General features: G+C 46.3%; 1 protein-coding gene across 5 annotated transcripts in view; it reads left to right on the top strand.

Annotated features, from left to right (window-relative positions):
- The window catches only part of ALDH18A1 (aldehyde dehydrogenase 18 family member A1), a 31,695-nt gene extending 18,950 nt beyond the window's left edge, over positions 1 to 12,745 (top strand). For all 5 annotated transcript variants that reach the window (XM_088452165.1, XM_088452167.1, XM_088452163.1 and 2 more), the window contains exons 12-18: positions 4,168 to 4,388; positions 6,203 to 6,340; positions 7,193 to 7,388; positions 8,030 to 8,151; positions 9,974 to 10,160; positions 10,271 to 10,366; positions 11,643 to 12,745. In XM_088452165.1, the coding sequence (XP_088308291.1) occupies positions 4,168 to 4,388; positions 6,203 to 6,340; positions 7,193 to 7,388; positions 8,030 to 8,151; positions 9,974 to 10,160; positions 10,271 to 10,366; positions 11,643 to 11,824 (1,142 nt within the window). In that variant the 3' untranslated portion in view covers positions 11,825 to 12,745. The remainder of the gene's footprint in view (positions 1 to 4,167; positions 4,389 to 6,202; positions 6,341 to 7,192; positions 7,389 to 8,029; positions 8,152 to 9,973; positions 10,161 to 10,270; positions 10,367 to 11,642) is intronic.
- Positions 12,746 to 14,673: the final 1,928 nt, after the last annotated feature.

Here is a 14,673-nt window from a genome sequence, read left to right on the forward strand (position 1 = left end):
TCTTCAATTTGCCCAGTGCTGGCACAATACCACCACGGATGCCTGGGTTCGAGAAGTGGTCTCCCAGGGGTACGCCCTGTCCTTTCGGCACAGACCGCCCCGCCAGTTTTTCTGCACGAGTCCTTCTCAGGACAATACCAAGGCTTTGCAGATTCAGGAAGCTGTAGAGTCCTTGCTGAAAGCAGGGGTCATTGTTCCCGTTCCTCAATCGCATCGAGGGACGGGGTACTACTCTACTCTGTTTCTGGTGCAGAAACCCAATGGTTTTCATTGCCCTATCCTCAATTTGAAGTCTCGGAACAAATTCCTCAGAGTTCCCAAATTCAGGATGGAAAAGTTACGTTCCATCATTCTGGCGATGGAACCTGGGGATTACGTGGTGTCCCTGGATATCCAGGACTCCTACCTCCATGTCCCATGCACCTTCGCACCAGCGGTATTTGAGGTTCGCGATCCTTCAGCATCATTATCAGTTCCGGGCGCTACCCTTTGGCCTCTCCACGGCACCGAGGGTATTCACCAAAGTGATGGCAGTTATGGCCGCGCATCTTCGGAACCAGAATGTACGACTGCTGCCGTATTTGGACGACCTTTTGCTGGCGAGCTCTCCGGAGGCACTGCTTCAACATCTCCACCTGACGATCGCTTGTCTACAAGCGCACGGTTGGTTGATAAATTGGAGAAAGTCCTCCCTGATTCCACAGCGGATGGTTCATTTGGGAGCCCTGTTGGATTCTCGTCAGCAAAGGATCTTCCTGACTCCGGAGAAGGTCTCCTCCCTACAGCTACGTATACACAATTGCCTGAGCAGTTGCCGCCTGTCGGTCCATTCGGCTATGAGAGTTCTGGGGTCCATGGTGTCGGCATTCGACATGGTGGAATTTGCCCAGTTCCATTCACGGCCCCTGCAGGGGCTGATTCTAACAGAAGGGAACGGGTTACCTCACCGGATCCGCTGTCAGATGCTGGTGTTGTCCCCGGAGGTTCGGTAGTCTTTGGCTTGGTGGCTTCAGACAGCTCATCTGGTCGTGGGGCGCCCTTTTTGGATCCCGGACTGGGTCCTGCTCACAACAGATGCCAGTCTCCGGGGTTGGGGGGCAGTGACAGGCTTGTTGTCACTACAGGGTCGTTGGTCTGCGGAGGAAGCACTTCTGCCCATCAACATCCTGGAACTGCGGGCAGTGTACAGAGTCCTGCAGTCGTCCGGCGCCGCTCTTCACGGAAGGGCGGTTCAGGTACAGTCCGACGCCACCACGGTGGCGTACATCAACCACCAGGGAGGGACTCGCAGTTGGGCTGCGATGTCGGAGGTGTCTCGCATCCATGCTTGGGCGGAGTGCCACATTCCAGCAATCTCGGCGGTCTTCATCCCCGGCGTCCTCAATTGGGAGGCGGACTTCCTTAGCCGTCATGACGTGCACCCCGGGAATGGTCGCTTCACCCAGAGGTGTTTCAGCTGCTCGTGGACAGATGGGGGCTGCCGGAGCTGGACTTGATGGCCTCCCGTCACAATTACAAGTTGCCCGTTTACGGGTCAAGGACAAGAGACGCAGGCGATGAAGTGGACGTTTCACCTGGCGTATCTGTTTCCTCCGATATCCCTGCTACCTCGGGTTCTGCGGAAATTCAAGCAGGATGGGGGCACGCTCGTGCTGGTGGCTTCGTCGTGGCCCAGACATCCTTGGTACTTCGATCTGAGGAGCCTCTCCATCGACACGCCGTACCTTCTTTCTCAGCGTCAGGACATATTGTCTCAAGGGCCCTGCCTTTACCCAGATCTGGGTCGGCTGTCTTTGATGGCGTGGCTCTTGAGAGAGCCGTCTTAAGGTCTCGGGGCTTCTCGGGTTCGGATATTAGTACCATGCTCAGGGCACGCAAGCCTGCTTCCGCACGGATTTACCACAGGGTGTGGCGCACTTACTTTCAGTGGTGTGAGTCCAGACACTATGATCCTCAGGTGTTCTGAGTTTCTAGGATCTTGGAATTGCTTCAATCTGGTTTGGACCTCGGCTTACGCCTTGCCACCCTGAAGGTTCATGTGTCTGTGTTGTCCGTGTGGTTCCAACGACTGATTGCTACACTGCCGGATGTTCTTTTCCAAGGTGTTCTCCGAATCCAGCCTCCCTTCGTGGCTCCTTGGGACTTGGTGGTGGTTCTTCGGGTCCTGCAGGGTCCTCCTTTTGAGCCTTTTGAGTCAGTGGAGCTCAAGTGGTTGACGTTTTAAGACTGTTTTTCTCCTGGCAATTTCTTCTGCCAGGAGGGTGTCAGAGTTGGGGGCGCTTTCCTGTCGTCCCCCTTTTCTGATTTTTCACCAGGACAGAGTGGTGCTCCGCACTCGTCCTGAATTTTTACCTAAAGTAATTTCAAAGTTCCATATCAATCAGGAACTTGTTGTGCCAGCTTTTCAGTCACCTGATCTCTCAGCTGGTGAGGCTTCCTTGGATGTAGTCCGGGCGCTTAGAATCTATGTGTACCGGACTGCTTCTGTTAGGAAGTCTGATTCATTCTTTGTCCTTTGGTTTTCACAGGAGGGGTTGGCTTGCCAACAAACAAACGTTAGCCCGTTGGCTTTGCTATGTTATTTGTGAGGCTTACGCACAGGAAGGTTTACCTGTGCCAGCCTCTGTTAAGGCTCATGCCACTCATTCTGTGGATCCCTCTTGGGCTGCTAGATGTGGCGCCTCTGCTGTTCAGCTATGTAAGGTGGCCACCTGGTCTTCCATTCAGACATTTTTGAGGTTTTATGCGTTTGACACCTTTGCCTCTCAGGATGCATCCTTCGGGCGCCGGGTTCTCCTTTCTGCACAGGAGCGTCCCTGCCCTTAGTTGAACTGCTTTGGGACAGCCCCAAGGTCAACCCTGTGGACCCTGAAGTAGAAAAGAAAAGATATGGTAAGAACTTACCTTTGTTATCTCTGTTTCTACGAAGTCCATAGGGTCCACAGGGCATCCGCCCTGACGCACCTGGCTTCATATGGGCTATGTGGCTGGTCACCGGTTTTCCGTCTCCCATTTCTGTGAGTATGGTTTCTTGTGTGTTCCAGTCTTCCTTCTCTCTGTTTAGTCTCTTCCTCCGGCCTTGGCTGCTTACCAACTGAGGTGCCTGTGGCTCGGGGGCGGGGTATAGAGGAGGATGGACACAAGTGCATCCTGGGAGCAGCAAAAGCTTTAACTGTGTGGTGCCCGTGGATCCAGATCCAGCTATACCCCAAGGTCAACCCTGTGGACCCTATGGACTTCGTAGAAACAGAGATAACAAAGGTAAGTTCTTACCATATCTCTTGTTTTTCCTGCTGTGCTTGCAAGTCGGGCTGTCCCATCAGGTCAGGGGAGGCTGCCCAGGGGGAGAGTGAACCCGCATCTTAACGAGGAAGTCTATAGAATGAGAGCAGGGGCTTCAAAACTGCAGTTAATAGGAGCTTACTGCTGGTAGACAGTACGATCACATGGAACGTGACCTTGTCAGTGAAAACCCAGTTGACTGCATCTGCATCCAATGCGACCGTGCCAGTTAAATGTTAGTATTTCTACATGTTAGACCGTTCAAGACTTCCTGGAACTCTCGCAAAGCTCGCTTTCTGGTACTAGCTAAGTAGTGAGCAGGGTTGGAACAAGGCTTCATGCCGGCCCCGCCCCCTAAACCCGTGACTACATGTAATGCCTAACGGCTGGGGTGACCGGCTCTAGGAAGTAGAGCACTGCCTGGCAGCTACACATGCTGCAGGGTGCCTGTCTTGGAGCGTCCCTTGGACAGTCTGGGTGGCTCTGGAGCAGCATACAGGCTACCGTTTCAGGTACCCTGCCAGCCACATGCAGGTTCTTTGGGGCAGCAACGGTGCCACCCTCAGGACACTGCACCGCTCACACACACATAGTTACAGCCCTGGCAGTGCGTGCTGAGCAGCTCTTGCATGAGCTGCATTCGTGTGATGTGGGGTTCTGTACATCTTCCTGCCAGTGGTTTATTCAAAATGTGATTACTAGTCACTGCAGTAACCAGGTTAATTGTCTCCTCTTAGTCAGAAGTGAATGAATCAAGACAAAACAGTATTACGCTGGCTGTGCTATTAAATTCAACTGAACACATTGTAAAGCTCATTTATGTACATATGTTAACAAATGTAAAATGCTGATACAGTTCTTTTCATCCTGGTTATGGTACGTTAGGAAGACTGGCCCTTCCTCTACTGAAACGGCTGAGCCTCTCAACAGCGAAGCTGAACAGCCTGGCCATAGGACTAAGACAAATTGCAGCTTCCTCCCAGGACAGTGTTGGACGTGTGATCCGTAGAACGCGAATCGCCAAAGATTTGGAGCTGGAGCAGGTGACCGTACCGATCGGAGTCCTGCTGGTTATTTTTGAGTCTCGGCCAGACTGCCTTCCCCAGGTATTTTGAAATCCTACTTCAAGTTCAAAGACTGCATTGTATTCCAGGAACTCTTAGACAATGCCCAGATCCTAGGCAGAAGTATAAGTCAGGGGTTCCCAACCACAGTCCTGAAGGCACACTAACAGTCCAGGTTTTAAGGATAGCCATACTTGAGTGACTTAATCAGTACCTTAGTTATTTTGACTTAACCATCTGTGCTGAAGCATGGATATCACTAAAACCAGGACTGTTAGTGTGCCTTGAGGACCGAGGTTGGGAATCACTGGTCTAAGTGGATTATTTTAATATAATCATCATCAATAATGTTTATTTGTACAAGTTATACAACTCTGCAGCCCTGGACAGTCTGGATAACAAATCATACGAAGGAATGAATAATGGACAAGATCGTTGAAGGGACTCACTAGACAGATGAAAATGGGAGCCCATTGGAGTTTGCAGTTTAGAGGGAGAGGGCGATGCTGAGATAATGGGCGTTAGTGGAACAGGGTGGTAGCTGGCAGTACCTAGAGGTGGCAGTGTCAGGTAGGAAAGGATAGGCTACAGTTACCTGACGTTTGTGAGAGTACTTGAATGGCTGAAGGTTGGGTAAAAGTGTGTTGGTAGGGAGTTTCAAAGTCAGGGTAAGTAGTATGATTTGGGTCTGGATGGGTGGCGTAAGACAGGACCGTAAAGGATGACACTGGGAGAGCGTGATGATGTCAGCGGTGATGGAGACTAGGAAGAGTTGTAGTGACACTGGGGAAAAGGAAGATGAGGAGCTCTGTTTTGGATATGCTGGGATGAAGGTATCCTTGGGACATCCATATGGGGATGGTGGAAAGGTAGCAATGTTCAATATTGTCTAGTATAACTTAGCTTTCACTTTGTAAACTGCACTAGAAAAATGACTGACTGTATTGCAGCTCCTTTGCACACTAGGCCTACATTAAAGTACCAGTATACCCCAAAATATACATTTTTACATATGAACCATGGAGATAAAATACATTTCTCTCTGACTTCTCCCATAAATGAAAAGGATCACCTTTCAATTACATTAGATCACAGATTCTCAAACTGTCCTCAGGACCTCAAACAGTGCATGTTTTCCAGGTCTCACAGCATCACAAATAAAATAATTACTCCACCTGTGGATCTAGTAAAATGTGTCAGTGAGTAATGAATGCACCTGTGCTCCTGCTGGGTGACCTGGAAAATGTGACCTGTGTGGGATCCTGAGGACCAAGTTTGAGAACCACTGCATTAGACAGTTGAAAGCTTCTCCCACATCTCAAAGTTTTCATGGGATACAGGTCAGAAGTAGAGACTGCAGTTATTTGAGTTGCTGTGACATCACTGGGCCTGACTCTGTGTACAATATTAATGAACCAGTCAACAAAGCGCAAGTCTGTAAAGTCATCAATTGTCTAGCCTGAATCTCTTCTGTCCTAACATGACCAGCTGCTGCAGAGCATGGGGGACTTATCTGATGTAGTGGGAACATTCCAGTTATTTTGTGCCTAGTTCCCATATCCTTAATACACAGATGTTCAGTTATATTAATGTCAGATAGTGGGTTTACTTGCTCTTTAAATGAATACCTTTTGGAGTGAGCTTCTGGACCCATGACTATGCTTTAAAGTTATAGTATACCTTTACTTGTAACTTATTGCTGGCTTCATATTACTATGTTAAGAAATCAGGTTCTAAATAAGATCTCCTGGTCATATGTAGTGTATGATGTCATTGGTTGTCTTATCATGTCTATACTATTGTAAAGGGCGTCTTGGAACGCTTGTTACAAATTCTTGTCTTCTGCCCCTTGTCAGGTTTCGGCGCTGGCGATCTCCAGTGGTAATGGGCTTCTACTAAAAGGAGGAAAAGAAGCTTCTAACAGCAACCAGACTCTGTACCGCCTTACCCAGGAGGCGCTGTCTATTCACGGTGTAAAAGACGCAATCCAGCTAGTATGTACCGATCTATGTTTTCCTTATGGTCTGCTAAGGCCTGAAGCTTGCTGTTTATGTCGTGGGTGGTGGGAACTGCTGGACGTTAGACTGAGGAAGTCTCAGTTAGTTATTATGAGTTATTAGTGCGATTTCTGTGTCTTGTGTTTTTTGCGTTAATTCTATTAATTTGTTTGTTACCTCATTACTGAAACCACAGTAGTGGATTAGGAAATTTAGTATATAGTAGATTGGGGGCTTTATATAGATTTTATTTGCTGTTTTGAAGGCGTCAGTGTAAATCTGTAGTCCTACTTATAGTCATAGGCGATACTGGGTCAAGGGGAGCCCAGACCGCACACCCTACACCAATATGGTACATTATACTTGCCTTTATGGAGTCCGGATTAGGCACTGTAGAAATCACCGGTAAAATTGCGCAGCCGCCATTTTCCAGAAGATTTGTAAATACACAGTGGAGCAATTACCGGGAACATGGCACGGACGCCGTTTTCCCAGGGATTGCTCTACTGTGTATGTATGCATCTGCGCCGACTAGTAAGGTGGGTGCCCGCATGGAGACTGGAATCGCCAAGAACATGTTGCAGATTCCATGTTCCCAGGGATTTCTCCACTGTGTATGTATGCAACTGTGCCAACAAGTGAGGTGAGGGCCAGCATGGAGGCTGCACAAAGGCCCCTTCTTGTTTTTAACCACCCCCGCTGCTAATATACCCAAAATCAGCATTTTCATCTGTGCTTTGTTAGACATCAATTTAGTGACTTATACAGGTCATACGTAGAAACGCGTTTATTTTCATATTGAAGTAATGCTGTGTATTACCATGGTAACAAACGTCCTCCATGTTACAGGTGAACACCAGAGAGGAGGTTGAGGATCTGTGCCGGCTGAATAAACTGATTGATCTGATCATTCCACGGGGTTCCTCTGAGCTGGTCAGGGACATACAGAAGGCAGCGAAAGGAATCCCGGTAATGGGACACAGTGAAGGAATATGCCACGTCTATGTGGACACTGATGCCAGTGTGGAGAAGGTCACCAGGATCGGTAAGTCAGGAGAACGTGCAATTACAGCAATACAGTTCTTTGTTTTAACTGTCTCAGCACTAGGGTCATGGGTTTGATTCCAATTAGGGCCCCATCTGTGTGGAGTTTGTATGTCCTCCCTGTGCTTGTGTGGGTTTCTTCCAGGTGCTGTGGTTTCATGTATCACTTTCCTCCTCCAGCGTTCCCTCTCCCTGCCTTTGCCAGCGTGCCCTCTCCCTGCCATTGCCTTCGTGCTCTCACAGGTGGTATCAGTTTATTGTTCTGTACTTTATAATTATATTAATGTGGGAATTTTGGCAATCTTTGGCTGAATATAAAGTCAGTACAATGCATATACTGGACATTATAATGTCTAATCCTGTAATAATGCGTCAGCCGTGACAGCACAGTAATACAGTTAGCAAAGCGGCTACAGACTGGTTCTTCACATTAACCCAGTGTAAGCGATCGGCAGGGACATGTGCGGCTACGATCGGTGCAGATTGGTAGAATAAATAGTCCTCTTGCTGTCATAATAATGGTTAAAGGTTTTGGGGGCAGTCCTGGTGACTTTATATGCCCGGCACACTCGCATACTGTATTACTGTATTGCTTTTGTAACTTGGTTCTCTCTGATGTGTTTTCATTATTATAATGTCTAGTGCGGGACTCAAAGTGTGACTACCCTGCTGCCTGCAATGCAATGGAGACTCTGCTGATCCACAGAGACGTACTGAGAACGCCGCTGTTTGACCAGATCATTGACATGCTGAGAGTGGAACAGGTGATCTTATGCCCTCCTTCAGTTTAACCCTCTACGCTTACTGTACAGATGGAGCGCGCTTGCACACTTATGTGTATATAATGGCGGCACAGCTGCGATACCGTACGGAAATTCTGAGTAATACTATGGCCATTAAGACGTCTGAGCATCCTTAACTGCATTGCAGTGGCAGCCACCAAAACTGTCGCGACATCCCTGCAGTTTTAGTCACCACATCCCATTGCGTAAAAAATCCTCACTACGACCACCGTCGCAGGACAATGGCGGCACATGCACTGTGTGACTCACTTATTGGGCTGCACAGCAATAGGGACTCTTAATGACGCCCCAAGTAAACGGAAACAGCAGGCTCAGGAAAGAGACCTAAGCTTATGGGACTGTTGCCGAGCTGAACACTAGCCGGCCAATGATGCACGAGTATTGTATGCACGAGAGAACAGAGCGGTGTGTATTCGCTCATATGCCAATATGCAGAGTTGTACTTTGTGTGTGGAACGCCTCTATCCGTACGCTTGGTTTGAGAAGTCCTCATCATCATCTGCGCCCTTGCACCAGGCCTACACTAGGTGCAAATGACTCATCTGAAAGTATGCCCATGTCAACTTCCGGCCACCTCTGAGTAGCCCATTGTCACAGCCTCAGTGAGCATTGCCCGCATGAGAACGCCCCATTCAATCCCAGCTAAGACCCTTCAGTCACAAGTGGAGTTGCAGCTGAAATGTGTATCACTCTGCCGCACTCGTACTTTATGTTCAGATCTCAGCCTCTCCTTTAGCTGTATCATTAATACAGTGACGTCATTTTAAAATCAAAGCCTTTTGATTATTAACTATACATGTTTATTATTAGATGTATGGGTTTATAACCGTGTCATTTAACTATAATTATATAATTGAAAGTCTATGGCATTACGGTGGTCAAGAGACTTCCGTAACGTGGCATAGAAAGCAGTTATGTGATGTAACCTACAGTAACCCGTAAATTCTTCCAGCAACCTAAGCTGGGTTACACACTATACGATATAGCGTCTGATATATTGTTCCGCTGTGGATCGAAACGATATACCCTACATATAGTGTGTGTCTGATCCGTCATTATAGGCCGCTGTTCATGGCATCGTCCCATCTGCTGCTCTACACCCAGATGAAATTATGAAGTGAACTACGTGGTTCTGTCACATGCAGCATGTAGCAATACATTGCACCGTCATATGCTGGATATGTCATATGTCACATGTAGCAATACATTACACCGTCATATGCCGGATTACGCAGTGTGTATGGCGTGGGCTATTTATCCTTACATTGCATTGCACCGTCGCTGGGAACACACATAGTGTGTACCCAGCTTAAAGGCGGGTATCCACTAGACGATATGCTCCATGAGTGATATCATCTAGTGTTTGCCCTGCAGTGCCGGGCTCCATGTCGTTAACGACATTGAGCACCTACACTGAACGATATTGTTCACGAAATCGTTCAGTGACGTCACCCTCCCTCATCCCTGTACTTGGAGAACCTGACTATATCGTCAGATTACTCTGCAAGTACGGGTAATGAAAGATGTCGTCAACGACCGGCTGGTCGATGACTGCGCATACCCACTGGACGATATTGTGGACGATGAAAGAGATCGTTGTTGTTCAAATCTCCCAATTTATAACCTAGTGGATACGCAGCATAAAAGTAGTCAGACCAATAAAATAGTGGCCCTAATAACATAAAAGCTACTGTCTGTTACAGCATGAGCTCTTTTGGTTTGGATGATGAAATTGCAAATAATTTAATTTTCTTTTTTTTTTCTTGTAAATCTTCGTGTCCAGGTAAAAATTCACGCTGGTCCCAAGTTTGCCTCCTATTTAACCTTCAGCCCCTCTGAGGTGAAATCCCTGCGTACGGAATACGGAGATCTGGAGTGTTGCATTGAAGTGGTGGATGGCGTACAGGATGCTATTGCGCATATTCACAAATATGGTAGTTCTCATACAGATGCTATAATTACAGAGAACGGTGAGCCCGATACCCCTGTGATTTCCGTATGGGTTCTGTGTATCTGTATATGTACTTGTTCTGTTTAATGGAGGAGTTGGCGTCTATTAATGTTTCTTTCCACTTTGTAGAAGCCACAGCAGAGTATTTCCTCCAGCACGTGGACAGCGCATGTGTGTTTTGGAACAGCAGCACTAGATTTTCGGATGGTTACCGTTTTGGACTTGGTAAAATGAATACTTTAATAATTCAGTTTAAGTAAATTCTAAATGCAAATGGCTAGATGTCCATACTAATACTGCTAGAATAATTTTTTGGCCGAAACTTAAATTGCGTTTGACTATGTTGCAAAACAGCTTTTATCTGCCTATGCATGCTTACAATGACTGTCAATTATCTAAGGTTGTCAATAGCACTCAGCTTTCCTGACTTTGTCCTCATCCCTAGAGGAAGGGTCCACTTGCCCAGAATATTCCCCTGGGGTCTAATTAGCAGTAAAGAGGGACATTTGTGCTTCATGGAGTGAGGTGTCTGAAGCTTCAACCTTCCCCTTAACGTACTGAATTAGGAATACTGGGCCTGATTCAGCAGAAGACGGAATTGCAAAGCCGCACACAAACAGCTTTGCAATTCCGTCTTTGCTAAAATGTAAATTCAGCAGGAAGTGTCTGACACTTCCTGCTGCACCTGCGATCCCAGCGTCGCGATCACCATCGGTCGCGATGTTGAGCAGCGCCAGCCAGCCTCCGCAGAGAGGACCCTGGCTTTGTCACTCCCGGAAAACGGGGGCGAGATGCCCGTTTCCAGAACCGCAGGCCGTCCCCGCACAGCCCCGGAAACTCCTCTGCCTGTCAATCAACATACAATATATTCAATATACGGAGGACTGCGTGCAATCACGCAGGACTCGTTCTGCACACACGCAGATTCCCGATAATCGGATACCTGCGATCAGCAGTGCATGCTGATTCAGGCCCATAGCCCAGACATAGAATTGCCCAAGGTACTTGGGCTTTCCCTACTAAGGTGAAAAAAGCTGTCCAAAGACACTGCTGTGCATATGGCCTACTCAGGCATCTACAGGGTGGGTCTAATGTGACCAACAACTCAAGCAGTGCAAAGGGGGCCTTATTGTCCCACAGGTGATCTTTGGTTTGGCATTTTGTAGAGACATAACATGATTGGGGGCCTAGAAGCACTTATTTGGACATAGATCCCTGAGAATCTAACATGCTCCTGCCCCCGTCGGGCTAGCTTAAGAGCAGATTAGAAGGATAAAACCTGAGTCTATGAAGGCTAGTCCTTTTGGGAGAAGGAAACAGTCCTCACTGATCAGGAACCATTGTATCCTGTGTGAGTGAGGGCGTGACTGATGAATGGTGGATTACCCATGCTGCAGGCAATATGGATGAGAGAAAAAAAAAAATATATATATAATATTATGGTTTTCAAATGATGATCTTTTAAGGATGCGTTTGTTGTATGTTCTTTTCTTCCTCCTAGGAGCGGAAGTTGGCATCAGCACAGCCAGGATCCATGCGAGGGGGCCTGTAGGAATAGAGGGGCTCCTCACCACAAAGTGGATACTGCGGGGGGAGAACCATGTGGTCTCTGACTTCTCTGAACAAGGAAGCATGAAGTATCTGCATGAAAATATCCCTGTACCACAGAGACTCAGCAGCTGAAGACCAGACTGACTGCTCAGCTCAATCCATACACACCTCCTCTAGTGTCAGGATTGGGAGGGGCTTCCACTTTAAATAACCCCTGTACTAAGTTCCCACCAATACAAGCAATGATTTCAGGGAGAGGGGCATCCTCCAATGCCTGCAATTCCAGCTGCCCTGTCAGTTACACTGCTATGTAAAGCACTGAGTAGGGTCGAAGGTGATCAGCAGGGGCCCGGCTATATCCGAGTGCTGGGACTAATAAATAGAGCGATTGGTTGAGGCACTGGGGAAGAACTTTTACCAAAGCTCAATTGTTAGGGAGAGAGAATATACAGTACAGGGGGCTATTTAAAGTGGAAAAGCCCTTTCATCAAACTCGCTGTTTCCTCCCACGTGGGAAAATAAACTATGCACCTTAGACAGATAGTAGGAAGCTGTAATAATGAATTGTCTGTTTGCTCCATAGCTGCACTGTTACCTGTGCATCTCTGTGGGTTTTGACCATTTTGGCTTTATTTCCATATAATCATGATATTAAGGTCGCTTATAACGCAGTTGTTAGCTGGACAAGCAACTCTAGCTATAGACTGTTCTACTGTTGTAAAAATTACGCCCTTGGAGATTTCAGCTCTAAATTTATTTTAAACGTCTCTATAAATACTTGCATTACAGCTTTGTGAGGGCCGTAGCTTATAGCATCTCCAGGTTATGTAAGAATAATGCATTAACTGCCATCTGTTCTCAGGTAGTGAACGATTCATAGGTCTGTTTGTTTTTTCCCTATTTCAGGGTATAATTGAAGAGCCAGGCTAGTGTAAGTAAAAAAAAAACTATTTGAGGTTTTTCAGGATTTCTTACTATACTGTATGTATTTGTCTTACCAGACCCTTTGGAAATGTCCTTTTATTGTTTTGAATTAAAATATTTTTGGTACTTTTTTTTTGAATTTCTAAATTCGTACAGTTGACCATTCTTGACTGAATAAGGCTTGGAGTTATTGAATGTCTGTTCCCATTCAATAAATATGTCGAACACATTGTCAAACTTTGCTTGGATAGTAAATGTTGTGTGGAGAACACTTAATTGTAAACCATATTGAACATTTTTAAATCTATACAGTACCAGTCAAAAGTATGGACACACCTTTTCATTCAATGGTTTTTGCTTATTTAAATTACTTTCAACATGGTAGAGTAATACTGAAGACATAAAAACTATGAAATAACACATATGGAATTATGTTGTAAACAAAAAAGTGTTAAATCAAAATGTTTTATATTTTGGATTCCTCAAAGTAGCCCCTTTTTGCTTGGATGACAGCTTTGCACACTCTTGGCATTATCTCAATCAGCTTCATGAGGTGTCTCCTGGAATGGTTTTCCAACAGTCTTGAAGGAGTTCCCAGAGGTGCTGAGCACTTGTTGGCTGCTTTTCCTTCACTCTGCCGTCCAACTCATCCCAAACCAGCTCAATTGGGTTTAGGTCGGGTGATTGTGGAGCCCAGGTCATCTGACGCAGTACTCCATCACTTTCCTTCTTGGTCAAGTAGCCCTTACATAGCCTGGAGGTGTGTTTGGGGTCATTGTCTTGTTGAAAAACAAATGACTGTCCCAGTAAGTGCAATCCAGATGGGATGGCATGGCGCTGCAGAATGCTGTGGTAGCCATGCTGGTTAAGTGTGGCTTGAATTTTGAATAAATCACCAACAGTGTCAGCACCATCACACTACCTCCTCCATGCTTCACAGTGGGAACCACACATGCAGAAACCATCCGCTCACCTTCTCTGCATCTCACAAAGACAGGGCGGTTGGAACCAAAAATCTCAAATATGGACTCATCAGACCAAAGTACAGATTTCCACTGGTCTAATGTCCATTCCTTGTGTTTCTTGGCCCAAACAATTCTCTTCTTGTCGTTCATCCTCAGTAGTGGCTACTTCACAGCAATACGACCATGAAGGCCTGATTCATGCAGTCTCCTCTGAACAGTTGATGTTGAGATTTGTCTGCTACTTGAACTCTGTGAAGACTTTGTGGTCTCTAATCTGAGGTGTTGTTAAGTAGCGGTTTCTGAGGCTGGTAACTCTAATGAACTTATCCTCTGCAGCAGAACTAACTCTTGGTCTTCCTTTCCTGGGGCGGTCCTCATGAGAGCCAGTTTCATCATAGCGTTTGATGGTTTTTGCAACTGCACTTGAGGATACATGCAAAGTTCTTGAAATTTTCCGTATCGACTGACCTTCATGTCTTTAAGTAATGATGGACTGTCGTTTCTCTTTCCTGAGTTGAGTGGTTGGTGCCATAATATGGATTACAACAGTAGTCAAATAGTGGTGTCCACTGTGTTCTAACCCTACCTCTGCACAACACAACTGATGGTCTCAAACACATTAAGAAGGCAAGTAAGTCCACAGATTGACTCCTGACAAGGCACACTTCTTAATTCAAAACCATTCCAGGAGACTACCTCATGAAGCTGATTGAGAGAATGCCAAGAGTGTGCAAAGCTGTCATCCAAGCAAAAGGGGGCTACTTTGAGGAATCTAAAACATATTTTGATTTGTTTAACACTTTTTTTTTGTTTACAACATAATTCCATATGTGTTCTTTCATAGTTTTGATGTCTTCAGTATTAATCTACTATGTTGAAAATAATTTAAATAAACAGAAACCATTGAATGAGAAGGTGTGTCCAAACTTTTGACTGGTACTGTATATATTCATATTCCACCAAACTAGATGAACTAGAGATGCGAAATAGATAATGAGGGATGATTTATGTTCATACAGAAGTGTGATGAACCATTTTGTAAATTGAGTTGTCCATCATAGTGCAGGGGCGGTGTCCGGCTGGAGGGCAATG

This window comes from Taudactylus pleione, unplaced genomic scaffold (assembly GCF_031769625.1).
Source record: "Taudactylus pleione unplaced genomic scaffold, aTauple2 ptg000034l, whole genome shotgun sequence".
NCBI classification, from domain to species: Eukaryota; Metazoa; Chordata; class Amphibia; order Anura; family Myobatrachidae; genus Taudactylus; species Taudactylus pleione.